The sequence below is a fragment of the Anser cygnoides genome, chromosome 28, assembly GCF_040182565.1.
Source record: "Anser cygnoides isolate HZ-2024a breed goose chromosome 28, Taihu_goose_T2T_genome, whole genome shotgun sequence".
In the NCBI taxonomy this organism is placed as follows: domain Eukaryota; kingdom Metazoa; phylum Chordata; class Aves; order Anseriformes; family Anatidae; genus Anser; species Anser cygnoides.
Window position 1 is genome coordinate 112,174 of NC_089900.1, and position 13,541 is coordinate 125,714.

The 13,541-nt window shown below is 70.8% G+C and overlaps 2 protein-coding genes across 4 annotated transcripts in view; both read left to right on the forward strand.

Annotated features, from left to right (window-relative positions):
• Nucleotides 1-499: 499 nt before the first annotated feature.
• Nucleotides 500-12,760, forward strand: LOC136787050 (hydroxyproline dehydrogenase-like). Of its 3 annotated transcripts, XM_066984172.1 has the most exons (10): nt 500-675; nt 3,619-3,806; nt 4,836-4,956; nt 5,066-5,143; nt 5,246-5,326; nt 6,805-6,951; nt 8,782-8,927; nt 9,027-9,137; nt 10,107-10,193; nt 11,845-12,760. In XM_066984172.1, the coding sequence occupies exons 1-10, from the start codon at nt 520-522 to the stop codon at nt 12,320-12,322; spliced, it is 1,593 nt and encodes a 530-aa protein (XP_066840273.1). In that variant the 5' UTR covers nt 500-519; the 3' UTR covers nt 12,323-12,760. The 3 variants fall into 3 exon arrangements, with proteins under 3 accessions (XP_066840273.1, XP_066840272.1, XP_066840271.1); XM_066984171.1 differs by lacking the exons at nt 500-675; nt 3,619-3,806; nt 6,805-6,951 and having other exon boundaries at nt 4,519-4,956; XM_066984170.1 differs by lacking the exons at nt 500-675; nt 3,619-3,806; nt 5,246-5,326 and having other exon boundaries at nt 4,519-4,956.
• The window catches only part of TAOK2 (TAO kinase 2), a 45,168-nt gene continuing 38,425 nt past the window's right edge, over nt 6,799-13,541 (forward strand). Inside the window, exon 1 of the mRNA XM_066984165.1 lies at nt 6,799-6,802. The gene's annotated coding sequence lies outside the window, so the exon portion shown is untranslated. The remainder of the gene's footprint in view (nt 6,803-13,541) is intronic.

The window sequence follows — 13,541 nt, forward strand, 5'->3', positions numbered from 1 at the left end:
CCCGCCCCACACATTGTCTCACCATGGGGCCCCCTGCCCCACACATTGCCCTGCTATGGGCCCCCCTACCCCCCACGTTGCCCCCCATGGGGTCCCCCGCCCCACACATTGCCCCGCTATGGGGCACATGCCCTTCACTATGGGGTCTCCTGCCCCACAGCATGGGATCAGTGGGGCACAGGGGCCCCCTGCCCCACACATTGCCCCGCTATGGGGCCCCCCCGCCCCCCCCACGTTGCCCCCCCCCCCCCCCCCCCCCCGTACCCCCGCTCCGGGTCACGGCCCCGCTCCCCCCCCCCCCCAGCGCCCTTCGCCCCCTGCCCCCCACGTGCCCCCCCCACGTGCCCCCCACGTGCCCCCCCCCACGTGCCCCCCACGTGCCCCCCACGTGCCCCCCACGTGCCCCCCCACGTGCCCCCCCCCGCCCCCCCCGGTGACCCCGGCCGACCCCGGTTAATGGTTGCCCGCCGCGGGCTATTAAAGGCCCGGCCCCGGCCCCCCCCGGCCACCCCCGGCCCGATGCCGCCGCCCGAGGCCCCCCGAGGCCCCCCCCGGCCCCCCCTGGACTTCGGCGCGGGGGCGGCGCTGGGGGCGCGCAGCGGCTGGGAGCTGGCGCGGGCGCTGCTCGTGCTGCGGCTCTGCGGGGTGCCCGGCCTGGGCCGCCACGCCGAGACGGTGAGGGACCCGCGGGCACCCGGGGGCACCCGGGGGCACCCGGGGGCACCCCCACAACACCCCCGGGGCACCCAGGGACCCCCAGGGGCACCCAGGGGCACCCAGGGACACCCAGGGACCCCCAGGGACACCCAGGGACACCCCCAGGGACCCCCCCGGGGCACCCCCGGGGCACCCCTAGGGACACCCCTGGGACACCCCCCCGGAACCCCCCCCGGGACCCCCCGGGACACCCCTGGGAACCCCCCGGGACACCCCCAGGACACCCCCAGGGCACCCCAGGGACCCCCCCGGGACCCCCCCGGGACACCCCCGGGACCCCCCGGGACACCCCTGGGAACCCCTGGGAACCCCCAGGACACCCCTGGGACACCCCCCCGGGACCCCCCCCGGGACCCCCCGGGACACCCCCAGGGAACCCCTGGACCCCCCCGGGACACCCTCCTGGGAATGCCCCCGGGACCCCCCCGGGACACCCCCAGGGACACCCCAGGGACCCCCCCGGGACCCCCCCGGGACACCCCCGGGACCCCCCGGGACACCCCTGGGAACCCCTGGGAACCCCCAGGACACCCCCAGGGCACCCCAGGGACCCCCCCGGGACACCCCCGGACACCCCCGGGACACCCCCAGGGACCCCCAGGGACCCCCCCGGGACCCCCCCGGGACACCCCCGGGACCCCCCGGGACACCCCTGGGAACCCCTGGGAACCCCCAGGACACCCCCGGGACACCCCCAGGGACCCCAGGGACCCCCCCCAGACACCCCCTGGGACCCCACGTCTGCCCCACGGGGTGCCCCGTAGGGTGTCCGTAGGGTGCCCCATAGCGCCCCATAGCGAGACCCACAGCGCCCCACAGGGTGCCCCATAGGGCCCCACGCCCCCCCCATAGCACCCCATACCTGCCCCATAGCACCCCATAGGGTGTCCCGTAGGGTGTCCCGTAGCGCCCCACAGCGTGCCCCATAGGGCCCCATAGCGCCCCGTAGGGTGTCTGTAGGGTGCCCCATAGCGACCCATAGGGTGCCCCATAGGGTGTCCGTAGGGTGCCCCATAGGGTGCCCCATAGCGCCCCATAGCTGCCCCACAGCACACCCCATAGCACCCCATAGGGTACCCCATACCCACCCCATAGTGCCCCATAGTGTGCCCCATAGGGCCCCATGCCCGCCCATAGCGCCCCATATCTGCCCCATAGCGCCCCATAGCGCCCCACAGCCGCCCCATAGCACCCCATACCCACCCCCCAGCTGCCCCGTACCCACTCCATAGCGCCCTATACCCGCCCCATAGCGCCCCACATCTGCCCCATATCCGCCCATAGCATGCCCCGTACCTGCCCCATAGGGTGCCCCATAGCGCCCCATACCTGCCCCATATCTGCCCATAGCATGCCCCATACCTGCCCCATAGGGTGCCCCGTAGCGCCCCATATCTGCCCTGTAGTGCCCTGTAGCACCCATACCCACCCCATGGCTGCCCCATAGCGCCCCATAGGGTGCCCCACACCCGCCCCATACCTGCCCCATAGCACCCCACACCCACCCCATAGCGCCCCATAGCGTCCCATACCTGCCCCATATCCGCCTCGTAGTGCCCCATAGCACCCCACAGCACTCCATAGCACCCCATGCCCACCCCACACCCACTCCACACCCACCCCATAGCTGCCCCATAGCGCCCCATAGCGCCCCATATCTGCCTCATACCCGCCCCACAGTGCCCCATAGCACCCCACAGCACCCCATACCCACCCCACACCCACCCCATAGCGCCCCCCAGGCACCGCCAGCTGCCCCATACCCACCCCATACCTGCCCCATAGCGCCCCATAGTGCCCCATACCTGCCCCATATCCGCCCCACAGCACCCCATAGCACCCCATAGCTGCCCCACACCCACCCCATAGCGCCCCATAGCGCCCCATATCTGCCCCATACCCACCCCATAGCGCCCCATAGCACCCCATATCCGCCCTGTAGTGCCCCATAGCGCCCCACAGCACTCCATACCCACCCCACACCCACCCCATAGCGCCCCATATCCACCCCATAGCACCCCATAGCGCCCCATAGCGCCCCATATCTGCCCATACCCGCCCCGTAGTGCCCCATAGCGCCGCCCAGGTGTCCCATACCCACCGCACACCCACCCCATAGCGCCCCATATCCGCCCCATAGCACCCCATAGTGCCCCATATCTGCCCATATCCGCCCCATAGCACCCCATAGTGCCCCATATCTGCCCCATATCCGCCCCATAGCACCCCATAGTGCCCCATAGCGCCCCATAGCGCCCCATAGCGCCCCATAGCGCCCCATATCCGCCCCGTAGTGCCCCATAGCGCCCCCCAGGCGTCCCATACCCACTGCACACCCACCCCATAGCGCCCCATATCTGCCCCATACCCACCCCATAGCGCCCCATAGCACCCCATATCCGCCCTGTAGTGCCCCATAGCGCCCCACAGCACTCCATACCCACCCCACACCCACCCCATAGCGCCCCATATCCACCCCATAGCACCCCATAGCGCCCCATAGCGCCCCATAGCGCCCCATATCCGCCCCATAGCACCCCATAGCACCCCATAGCGCCCCATATCTGCCCCATACCCGCCCCGTAGTGCCCCATAGCGCCCCCCAGGTGTCCCATACCCACCGCACACCCACCCCATAGCGCCCCATAGCGCCCCATACCTGCCCCATATCCGCCTCCGTAGTGCCCCATAGCACCCCACAGCACTCCATACCCACCCCACACCCGCCCCATAGCGCCCCATATCTGCCCCATATCCGCCCCATAGCGCCCCATAGCGTCCCATACCTGCCCCATATCCACCCCGCAGTGCCCCATAGCACCCCATACCCACCCCATAGCGCCCTATAGCACCCCACAGCACCCCACAGCACCCCATAGCTGACCTATAGCTGCCCCCCAGGTGCTGCGGGCGTCGCGGCGGGTGCTGGGGGCGCGGCTGTGGGGCGCGGCGCTGCGGGGCTCCTTCTACGGGCACTTCGTGGGGGGCGAGACCCCCGCGCAGCTGCAGGGCGCCGCCGGCCGCCTCCGCGCCCTGGGGCTGCGGCCGCTGCTGGCGCTGCCCAACGAGGACGGGGGGCAGCACGGCGGGTAGGGGCGGGGGGGGGGCGGGTGGGGGTGGGTGTGGGTGAGGTGGGGGGTGAGGGGTGGGGGGGGTGGGGGGTGGGGGGTGGGGGGGCTGTGGGGCAGGTGTGGGGCAGGTGGGGGGTGGCTGGGGGTGAGGTGTGGGTGGGTGTGGGGTGGGTGTGGGGCAGGTGGGGGACAGGTGTGGGGCAGGTGTGGGGTGGGCATGGGGCGAGGTGGGGGGTGGTGGGGGGTGGGTGTGGGGCAAGCATGGGGCAAAGTGTGGGGCACGATGTGGGGTGGGTGTGGGGCGGGTGTGGGGCAGGGTGTGGGGTGTGCTTTGTGGGCTCACCATGGGGCAGGCTGTGGGGCTCGCTATGGGGCGCGAGTGGGGCAGCTGTGGGGTGAGGTGTGGGGCACAAGGGACCCACAGAGAGCACTGGTTCAAGGCCAGCAGCGGTGTGGGGCAGCTATGGGGTGGCTATGGGGCAGCTATGGGGCACTATGGGGCGCTATGGGGCGCTGTGGGGCGCTATGGGGCGGCTATGGGGCGCTATGGGGCAGCTATGGGGTGCTATGGGGCAGCTATGGGGTGCTATGGGGCAGCTATGGGGCAGCTATGGGGCAGCCATGGGGCGCTATGGGGCGCTGTGGGGCGCTATGGGGCGCTGTGGGGCAGTTATGGGGTGCTGTGGGGTGGCTATGGGGCGCTATGGGGCACTATGGGGCAGCTGTGGGGCAGCTATGGGGCGCTATGGGGCGCTATGGGCAGCTATGGGGCGCTATGGGGCAGCTATGGGGCAGCTATGGGGCGCTATGGGGCGCTATGGGGCAGCTATGGGGCGCTATGGGGCAGCTATGGGGCCCTATGGGGCGCTATGGGGCAGCTATGGGGTGCTGTGGGGCGCTATGGGCGCTATGGGGCAGCTATGGGGCGCTATGGGGCGCTATGGGGCAGCTATGGGGCGCTATGGGGCAGCTATGGGGCAGCTATGGGGCGCTATGGGGCGCTATGGGGCAGCTGTGGGGCGCTATGGGGCGCTGTGGGGCCCGCAGGGAGCCGCAGCTGGAGGCCAACGGCCGCGCGGCGCTGGCGTGCGTGGGGCTGGCGGCCGGCACGGGGCCGGGGGCCATGATGCAGCTCAAGGTGACGGCCCTGCTGAGCGCCCGCCTCTGCGTGAGTGGGGGGGGAGGGGGGCCCCCGAGGTGTGGGGCAGCCCCCCAAGTGTGGGGCAGCCCCCCAAGTGTGGGGCAGGGCCGGGCTGAGCGCGCCGCGGGCCCCGCAGGAGACGCTGTCGCAGCGGGCGGAGGAGCCGGGCTCGGAGCTGAGCGTGGAGCGCGTGATGGCGGCGCTGGGGGGCGAGGTGAGCCCCACGGCTGCCCCATAGCCGCCCCATAGCGCCCCATAGCTGCCCCACAGCCGCCCCACGGCCGCCCCACATCACCCCACGCTCTCCCCACGGCAGGCGCCGGCCTTCTCGTGCCTGAGCGCGGCCGACAACGCGCAGCTGGGCGCCGCGCTGCAGCGCCTCGACGGGGTGGCGGCGGTGAGCGGGGCGGGGGGCGGGGGGGGGGGCTGGTGTGGGGCTGCCCCACGGCGCGGGGGGCTTGGGGGGGGTCGGCCCTACAAGCGCCCCTGCCCCATAGCTGCGTCCCTGCCCCATAGCTGCGTCCCTGCCCCACGGCCAAGTCCCTGCCCCACAAGTGCCCCTGCCCCATAGCCGTGTCCCTGCCCTATAGCCATGCCCTGCCCCATAACCAGGCCCCTGCCCCACGGCCACGTCCCTGCCCCACGAGTGCCCCTGCCCCATAGCTATGGGGCTGCCCTGCCTGTGGGGCTGCCCCATAGCCATGTCCCTGCCCTATAGTCACGTCCCTGCCCCATAGCTGTGTCCCTGTCCTATAGCTATGGGGCTGCCCCCTAGCTGTGGGGCTGCCCTATAGCCATGTCCCTGCCCCTACCTGTGTCCCTGCCCACAACTGTCCCTGTCCCTACCTGTGGGTCTCTCCCTACCTGTGGGGCTGCCCCATAGCCGTGTCCCTGCCCCATAGCTGTGCTCCTACCTGTGTCCCTGCCCCATAGCTATGGGGCTGCCCCATAGCGGTGTGCCTGCCCTATAGTCACGTCCCTGCCCATAGCTGTGTCCCTACCCCATAGCTATGGGGCTGCCCCATAGCCGTGTCCCTGCCCCATAGCCGTGCCCCTACCTGTGTCCCCACCCCATAGCTATGGGGCAGCCCCATAGCCGTGTCCCTGCCCCCTACCTGTGTCCCTACCCCATAGGTATGGGGCAGCCCCATAGCAGTGTCCCTGCCCTATAGTCACGTCCCTGCCCCATAGCTGTGTCCCTACCCCATAGCTATGGGGCTGCCCCATAGCCGTGTCCCTGCCCCATAGCTGTGTCCCTGCCCCATAGCCGTGCCCCTACCCGTGTCCCTGCCCCATAGCCGTGTCCCTGCCCCATAGCCGTGTCCCTGCCCCCTATCTGTGTCCCTGCCCCATAGCTATGGGGCTGCCCCCTACCTGTGGGGCTGCCTATAGTCACATCCCTGCCCCATAGGCGTGCCCCTGCCCCCTACCTGTGCCCCGCCCCTATCTGTGGGGCTGCCCCATAGCCATGTCCCTGCCCCCTACCCGTGCCCCTGCCCCATAGCTATGGGGCTGCCCCCACCTGTGTCCCTGCCCCATGGCCATGTCCCTGCCCCACAAGTGCCCCTGCCCCATAGCGGTGCCCCCACCCCCTACCCGTGGGGCTGCCCCCCATGTGTGGGGCTGCCCCATAGCCGTGGGGCTGCCCCATATCCGTGGGGCTGCCCCCTACGTGTGGGGCTGCCCCCTATCCGTGGGTCTCCCCCTACCCGTGGGGCTGCCCCATATCCGTGGGGCTGCCCCCCATCCGTGGGGCTGCCCCGTATCTGTGGGGCTGCCCCATATCCGTGGGGCTGCCCCATATCCGTGGGGCTGCCCCCTACGTGTGGGGCTGCCCCCTATCCGTGGGGCTGCCCCCTACGTGCGGCCCCGCAGGCGGCGGCGCGCAGCGGGGTGCGGGTGCTGCTGGACGCGGAGCAGAGCGAGCTGCGGGCGGCGCTGACGCTGCTGGGGCTGGCGCTGATGGGGCGCCACAACCGCGCCGCGCCGTGGGTCTGGCACACGCAGCAGGCCTACCTGCGGGTGGGCGCGGGTGTGGGGCGGTGTGGGGCAGGGGGTGGGGCAGGGGGTGGGGAGATGTGGGGCTGGCACACGCAGCAGGCCTACCTGCGGGTGGGTGCAGGTGTGGGGCGGTGTGGGGCGGGGTGTGGGGCAGGGTGTGGGGAGATGTGGGGCTGGCACACGCAGCAGGCCTACCTGCGGGTGGGTGGGGGCGTGGGGCAGTGTGGGGCGGGGTGTGGGGCTGGTGTGGGGCAGGGTGTGGGGCAGGCCTACCTGCGGGTGGGTGGGGGCGTGGGGCAGTGTGGGGCAGAGTGTGGGGCTGGGTGTGGGGAGATGTGGGGCAGGGGGTGGGGAGATGTGGGTCTGGCACACGCAGCAGGCCTACCTGCGGGTGGGTGGGGGCTGGGGGGTGTGGGGGCGGGGGGTGGGGAGATGTGGGGCTGGGTGTGGGGCAGGCCTACCTGCGGGTGGGTGCGGGGAGATGTGGGGCAGGGCTGTGGGGCAGGCCGTGAGTTATGGGGCAGGGCGTTAGCTGTGGGTCCGGCACCCCCTGCCCCCAGGCCATGCCCCCAGGGGGTCAGCTGTGGGGCAGGGGTCGGTTATGGGGCAGGGGTCAGTTAGGGGTCAGGGGTCGGTTATGGGGCAGGGGTCGGTTGTGGGGCAGGGGTCGGTTAGGGGTCAGGGGTCGGTTATGGGGCAGGGGTCGGTTATGGGGCAGGGGTCGGTTAGGGGTCAGGGGTCGGTTAGGGGTCAGGGGTCGGTTACGGGTCAGGGGTCAGTTAGGGGTCAGGGGTCGGTTATGGGGCAGGGGTCGGTTATGGGGCAGGGGTCAGTTAGGGGTCAGGGGTCGGTTATGGGGCAGGGGTCGGTTGTGGGGCAGGGGTCGGTTAGGGGTCAGGGGTCGGTTATGGGGCAGGGGTCGGTTATGGGGCAGGGGTCGGTTAGGGGTCAGGGGTCGGTTATGGGTCAGGGGTCGGTTACGGGTCAGGGGTCAGTTAGGGGTCAGGGGTCGGTTATGGGGCAGGGGTCGGTTATGGGGCAGGGGTCAGTTAGGGGTCAGGGGTCGGTTATGGGGCAGGGGTCGGTTAGGGGTCAGGGGTTGGTTATGGGTCAGGGGTCAGTTATGGGTCAGGGGTCGGTTATGGGGCAGGGGTCGGTTAGGGGTCAGGGGTCGGTTTATGGGTCAGGGGTCGGTTACGGGTCAGGGGTCAGTTATGGGTCAGGGGTCGGTTATGGGGCAGGGGTCAGTTACGGGTCAGGGTCAGTTATGGGGCAGGGGTCAGTTATGGGTCAGGGGTCGGTTATGGGGCAGGGGTCGGTTATGGGGCAGGGGTCAGTTGTGGGGCAGGGGTCGGTTACAGGGCAGGGGTCGGTTACGGGGCAGGGGGTCAGTTATGGGGCAGGGGTCAGTTATGGGGCAGGGGTCGGTTAGGGGTCAGGGGTCGGTTACAGGTCAGGGGTCAGTTATGGGTCAGGGGTCAGTTACAGGTCAGGGGTCGGTTATGGGTCAGGGGTCGGTTATGGGTCAGGGGTCGGTTAGGGGGCAGGGGTCGGTTATGGGGCAGGGGTCGGTTAGGGGTCAGGGGTCAGTTACGGGTCAGGGGTCGGTTGCGGGGCAGGGGTCAGTTATGGGTCAGGGGTCAGTTCTGGGTCAGGGGTCAGTTACGGGTCAGGGGTCGGTTACGGGTCAGGGGTCGGTTGTGGGGCAGGGGTCAGTTATGGGTCAGGGGTCGGTTACAGGTCAGGGGTCAGTTATGGGTCCGGGCACCACGCTATGGGTCCGGGCTCGGCTGTGGGTCCGGGCTCGGCTGTGGGTCCGGGCGCCCCCCGACCGCCCCCCCCGCCCCCCAGGACGCCGTGGGGGACCTGGGGGCGGTGCTGAGCCGGGCCCAGCGCCTCGGGGCCTGCGTGGGGCTGAAGCTGGTGCGCGGCGCCTACCTGCAGCACGAGCGCGCCCGCGGCGCCGCCCTGCCCAGCCGCCAGCACACCGACCGCAGGTGGGCCGCGGCCCCCGGGGACCCCCGCGGGGACCCAAAAATGCCCCGAATCGCCCCAAAACGCCCCGAATCGCCCCAAATCTCCCTGCCCCCCCCCAGCTACGAGCAGTGCCTGGAGCTGGCGCTGGCGCGGGCGGCGCGGGCCGGGGGGCGCCTGGAGCTGATGGTGGCCACGCACAACGAGGGCTCCGTGCAGCTCGCCGTGCGCAGGTGGGCGCTAATTGGGGGGTTAATTGGGGCGGGGGGTTAATTGGGGGGGTGGGGGGGGTAATTGGGGGATGGGGGGGTGGGTAATTAGCCCCTGGGGGGTAACTGAGGGGGTAATGGGGGGTGATCGGGGTGTAAGGGGTTAATTGGGGGGGTGACGGGGTGTGTAGGGGGGTTAATTGGGGTGGGGGGGGTAATGGCTGGGGGTTAGGGGGTGGGGGGTAATTGGGGCCCCCTGGGGGGTAACTGAGGGGGTACTGGGGGGTGATTGGGGTGTAAGGGGTTAATCAGGGGCGTGACAGGGTGTGTAGGGGTTAATTGGGGTGTGCGAGGGGTTAATTGGGGTGTGGGGGGGTTAATTGGGGTGTGTGGGGGTAATTAGCCCCCTGGAGGGGTAATTGAGGGGGTAATGGGGGGTGATCGGGGTGTAAGGGGTTAATCGGGGGGCGTGACAGGGTGTGTAGGGGGGTAATTGGGGTGTGGGAGGGGTTAATTTGGGGTGTGGGGGGGTTAATTGGGGTGGGAGGGGGGTAATTAGCCTCTGGGGGGGGTAATCGGTGTGTCAGGGGTAATTGGCCCCCTGGGGGGGTAATTAACGGGTTGACGGGGGGTTATTGCGGGACAATGGGCGGTAAATGGGGTGTAATTGGGGTGGTGGGGGTTAATTCGGGGGGAAATTAGGGTGGGGGGGTAATTTGGGGGGTAATTAGGGTGCGGGGGGGGGGTAATTGGGAAGTGGGAGGGGTTAATTAGGGCATGTAGGGGGTAATTAGCCCCCGGGGGGGGTAATTGGGGTGTGTATGGGGGTAACTGAGGGCTTAATGGGGGGATAACTGGGGTGTGTGTGGGGTAATTGGGGTGCGTGGGGGGTAATCGGGGGTGGGCTGGGGCTAACTGGGGTCTGCGGGGGTTATTGAGGTGGGGGGGCTAATTGGGGTGTTAATTGGGGTGTTACCGGGGGGTTCCCCGCAGGATGGAGGAGCTGGGGCTGCCACGGGACGGCGCCGTGTGCTTCGGGCAGCTGCTGGGGATGTGCGACCACTGTCTCGCTGGCGCTTGGTGCGGGGTTTTGGGGTCCGGGGGGGGGGTTTGGGGGTCCTGGGGGGTTTTGGGGGTCCTGGGGGGTTTTGGGGGTCCTGGGGGGGGGTTTGGGGGTCCTGGGGGGGTTTGGGGGTCCTGGGGGGGTTGGGGGTCCTGGGGGGTTTGGGAGGTCCTGGGGGGGTTTGGGAGGTCCTGGGGGGGTTTTGGGAGGTCCTGGGGGGGTTTGGGAGGTCCTGGGGGGGTTTTGGGGGTCCTGGGGGGGGTTTTGGGGGTCCTGGGGGGGGGCTTTGGGGAGGTCCTGGGGGGGGGGGTTTTGGGGGTCTTGGGGGGGGTTTGGGGGTCCTGGGGGGGGGGCTTTGGGAGGTCCTGGGGGGGTTTTGGGGGTCCTGGGGGGGTTTGGGGGTCCTGGGGGGGGGGGGTTGGGGGTCCTGGGGGGGGTTTGGGAGGTCCTGGGGGGGTTTGGGGGGTCCTGGGGGGGGGGTTGGGGGTCCTGGGGGGGTTTGGGGGTCCTGGGGGGGGGTTTGGGGGTCCTGGGGGGGTTGGGGGTCCTGGGGGGGTTTGGGGGTCCTGGGGGGTTTTGGGGGTCCGGGGGGGGCTGGGGGCTCCTAAAGGATTCGGGGGCTCCTCGAGGGGGTTGGGGGACCTTCGGGGGTCCTGCTCTGGTCTTAGGGGTCCCCGCTGGGGTCTTGGGGGCCCCTCAGTGGTTTTGGGGCTCCCTTTGGGGTTTTGGGGCTCCCTTTCGGGGTTTCGGGCTCCCAAGGGGGGTTTTGGGGCTCCTTTTTGGGCTCTTGGGGTTCCCCATAGGGTTTTGGCCCCCTGACTGGGATTTCTGGGGCTCCCTTTTTTGGGGTTTTGGGGCTCCCAATGGGACCTTAGGGCTCCTAGGGGGTTTTGGGTCCCCCCAATGGGATTTTGGGGCTCCCAAGTGGGTTTTGGGGCTTCCTTTTTGGGCTCTTGGGGTTCCCCATGGGGTTTTGGCTCCCCCTGACTGGAATTTTTGGGTCCCCCTTTGGGGTTTTGGGGCTCCTTTTGGGACCTGAGGGCTCCTAGTGGGGTTTTGGGGCTCCCAGTGGGGTTTTGGGTCCCCCTTCAGGGTTTTGAGGCTCTTTTTGGGGATTTGAGGGCTCCAACACGGGATTTTGGGGCTCCCAGGGGGGTTTTGGGGCTCCCCCTGTTTCAGGGATTTGAGGGCCCCACATGGGATTTTGGGGCTCCTTTTTGGGATTTGGAGGGCTCCAACAGGGGATTTTGGGGCTCCCAGTGGGGTTCTGGGTCCCCCTTCAGGGTTTTGGGGCTCCTGTTGGGGATTTGAGGGCTCCACGTGGGATTTTGGGGCTCCTTTTTGGGATTTGAGGGCTCCAACGGGGGATTTTGGGGCTCCCAGTGGGGTTTTGGGTCCCCCCTTCAGGGTTTTGGGGCTCCTTTTGGGGATTTGAGGGCTCCACGTGGGATTTTGAGGCTCCTTTTGGGGATTTGAGGGCTCCAACAGGGGATTTTGGGGCTCCCAGGGCGGGTTTGGGTCCCCCCTTCAGGGTTTTGAGGCTCCCTTTGGGGATTTCGGGTCCCCCCCCCGACGGGGTTTCGGGCCTCCCAGTGGGGTCTTCTGGGATTTGGGGCCCCCCCCTCGGGGATTTCGGGGCCCCCCCGGTGACTGCGCCGCTGGCGGCAGGCCGGGCGGGTTTCCTGGTGTACAAGTCGGTGCCGTTCGGGCCGGCCGAGGCGGTGCTGCCCTACCTGGCGCGGCGGGCGCAGGAGAACCGGGCGATGCTGGAGGGCGGCCGCCGCGAGCGGGGAGCTGCTGGCCAGGGAGCTGCGCCGCCGCCTGCTGCCCTGGGCCTCCCGCTGAGGGGGGAAACGGGGGGAAATCGGGGGAAATTTGGGGGAAAAACGGGCGGAAACGGGGCCGGGGGGGGGGGGGGGGGGGCCGCGCCCGCCGCTCCCTCAGCGCCCAAGATGGCGGCGGCGCCTCACGGCCAAAAGGGCGGGAAGCGCGGGGGCGTGGCCTGCGAGAAGGGGGCGTGGCCGCCGGGGAGCGGCCCGCTTTCGCGCCTCTCCCCGGCGGCAGCCAATCGGCGCGCTGCCCGCCCGCCCGTCGCCATGGCGACCGCGCTGCCCCCCCCCCCCCCCCCCCCCAGTCTCCATGGTAACCGCGCTGCCCGCCCGCCCGTCTCTACGGCAACCGCGCGGCCTCCCCCTCCCTTCAGGCCCGTCTCCATAGCAACCGCGCGGCTCCCCCGCCCCTCCCGCCCGTCTCCATAGCAACCGCGCGGCCTCCCCCTCCCCTCAGGCCCGTCTCCATAGCAACCGCGCGGCCTCCCCCCTCCCTCCCCCTCCGTCTCCATAGCAACCGCGCGGCCTCCCCCTCCCCTCAGGCCCGTCTCCATAGCAACCGCGCTGCCTCCCCCCTCCCTCCCCCTCCGTCTCCATAGCAACCGCGCGGCTCCCCCGCCCCTCCCGCCCCGTCTCCATGGCAACCGCGCTCCCCCTGAGGGGATCACCCTGCGGCCTGCGCCCCCCCGCCCCCAAAACACCCCGAATTCCCCCCAAAACCCCGGCCTCCCCCGCACCCCGGGACCCCCCCACCCCACCCCCCCTCCCAGTTCCCCCCGAGCCCCCCCGAGCCCCCCCGACCCCCCCGGGGCCCTTTTGGAGGCGGCGGCGGCGGCGGGCGGCGCTGCCGGCGAGCCCCGGGCCGTACCAAGCGGCGGGGGCGGGGGGGGGAGGGGGAGGAGCGGAGGGGAGGGGGCGGGGGAGGGGGGGGGCTGTCGTCACGGCGCCCCCCGCCCCGATGGTGCCGGCCGGGCCCGCGGGGGCGGCGCCGCCGCCGCCATTTTGTGCGCGGGGGCCCCGGCGGCGGGCGGCGGGAGGGGGCCGCGAGGGGCGGGGGCGCGGCGGGCGGCGGCGGCCAATCGGCGGCGGGCGGGGCGGGGCCGGAGCCAATCAGCGGCGGCGCGCGCCGCGCCCGCTCCCCCCGCCCCTCCCGCCCGAGCGCCATGGACGCGGGCAGCTGGAGCAGCTTCATCTTCCAGGTGAGGCCCCGCCCACCGCCCGGAGGGGGCGGGGCTTGGAGGGGGCGGGGCTTGGAGGGGGCGGGGCTTGGAGGGGGCGGGGCTGGGCCCGGAGGGGGGGTGGGGGGTTGTTCCTCCCCCCCGCGGGGCGGGGCTTGGGGCGGGGGGCGGGGCTTATGGGTGTGGGCGGGGCTTCGGGGGGTGGGCGGGGTTTGGGGTGGGGCCGGTGGGCGGGGCTTCGGGGTGGGCGTGGCTTCGGGGAGGGGGCGGGGCTTCGCGGCGGGGACACGTGAGCAGCGAGGGGGCGGGGCCTACGGGAGTGGGCGGGGCTTCGGGATGGGCGGGGCTTCGCGCAGGG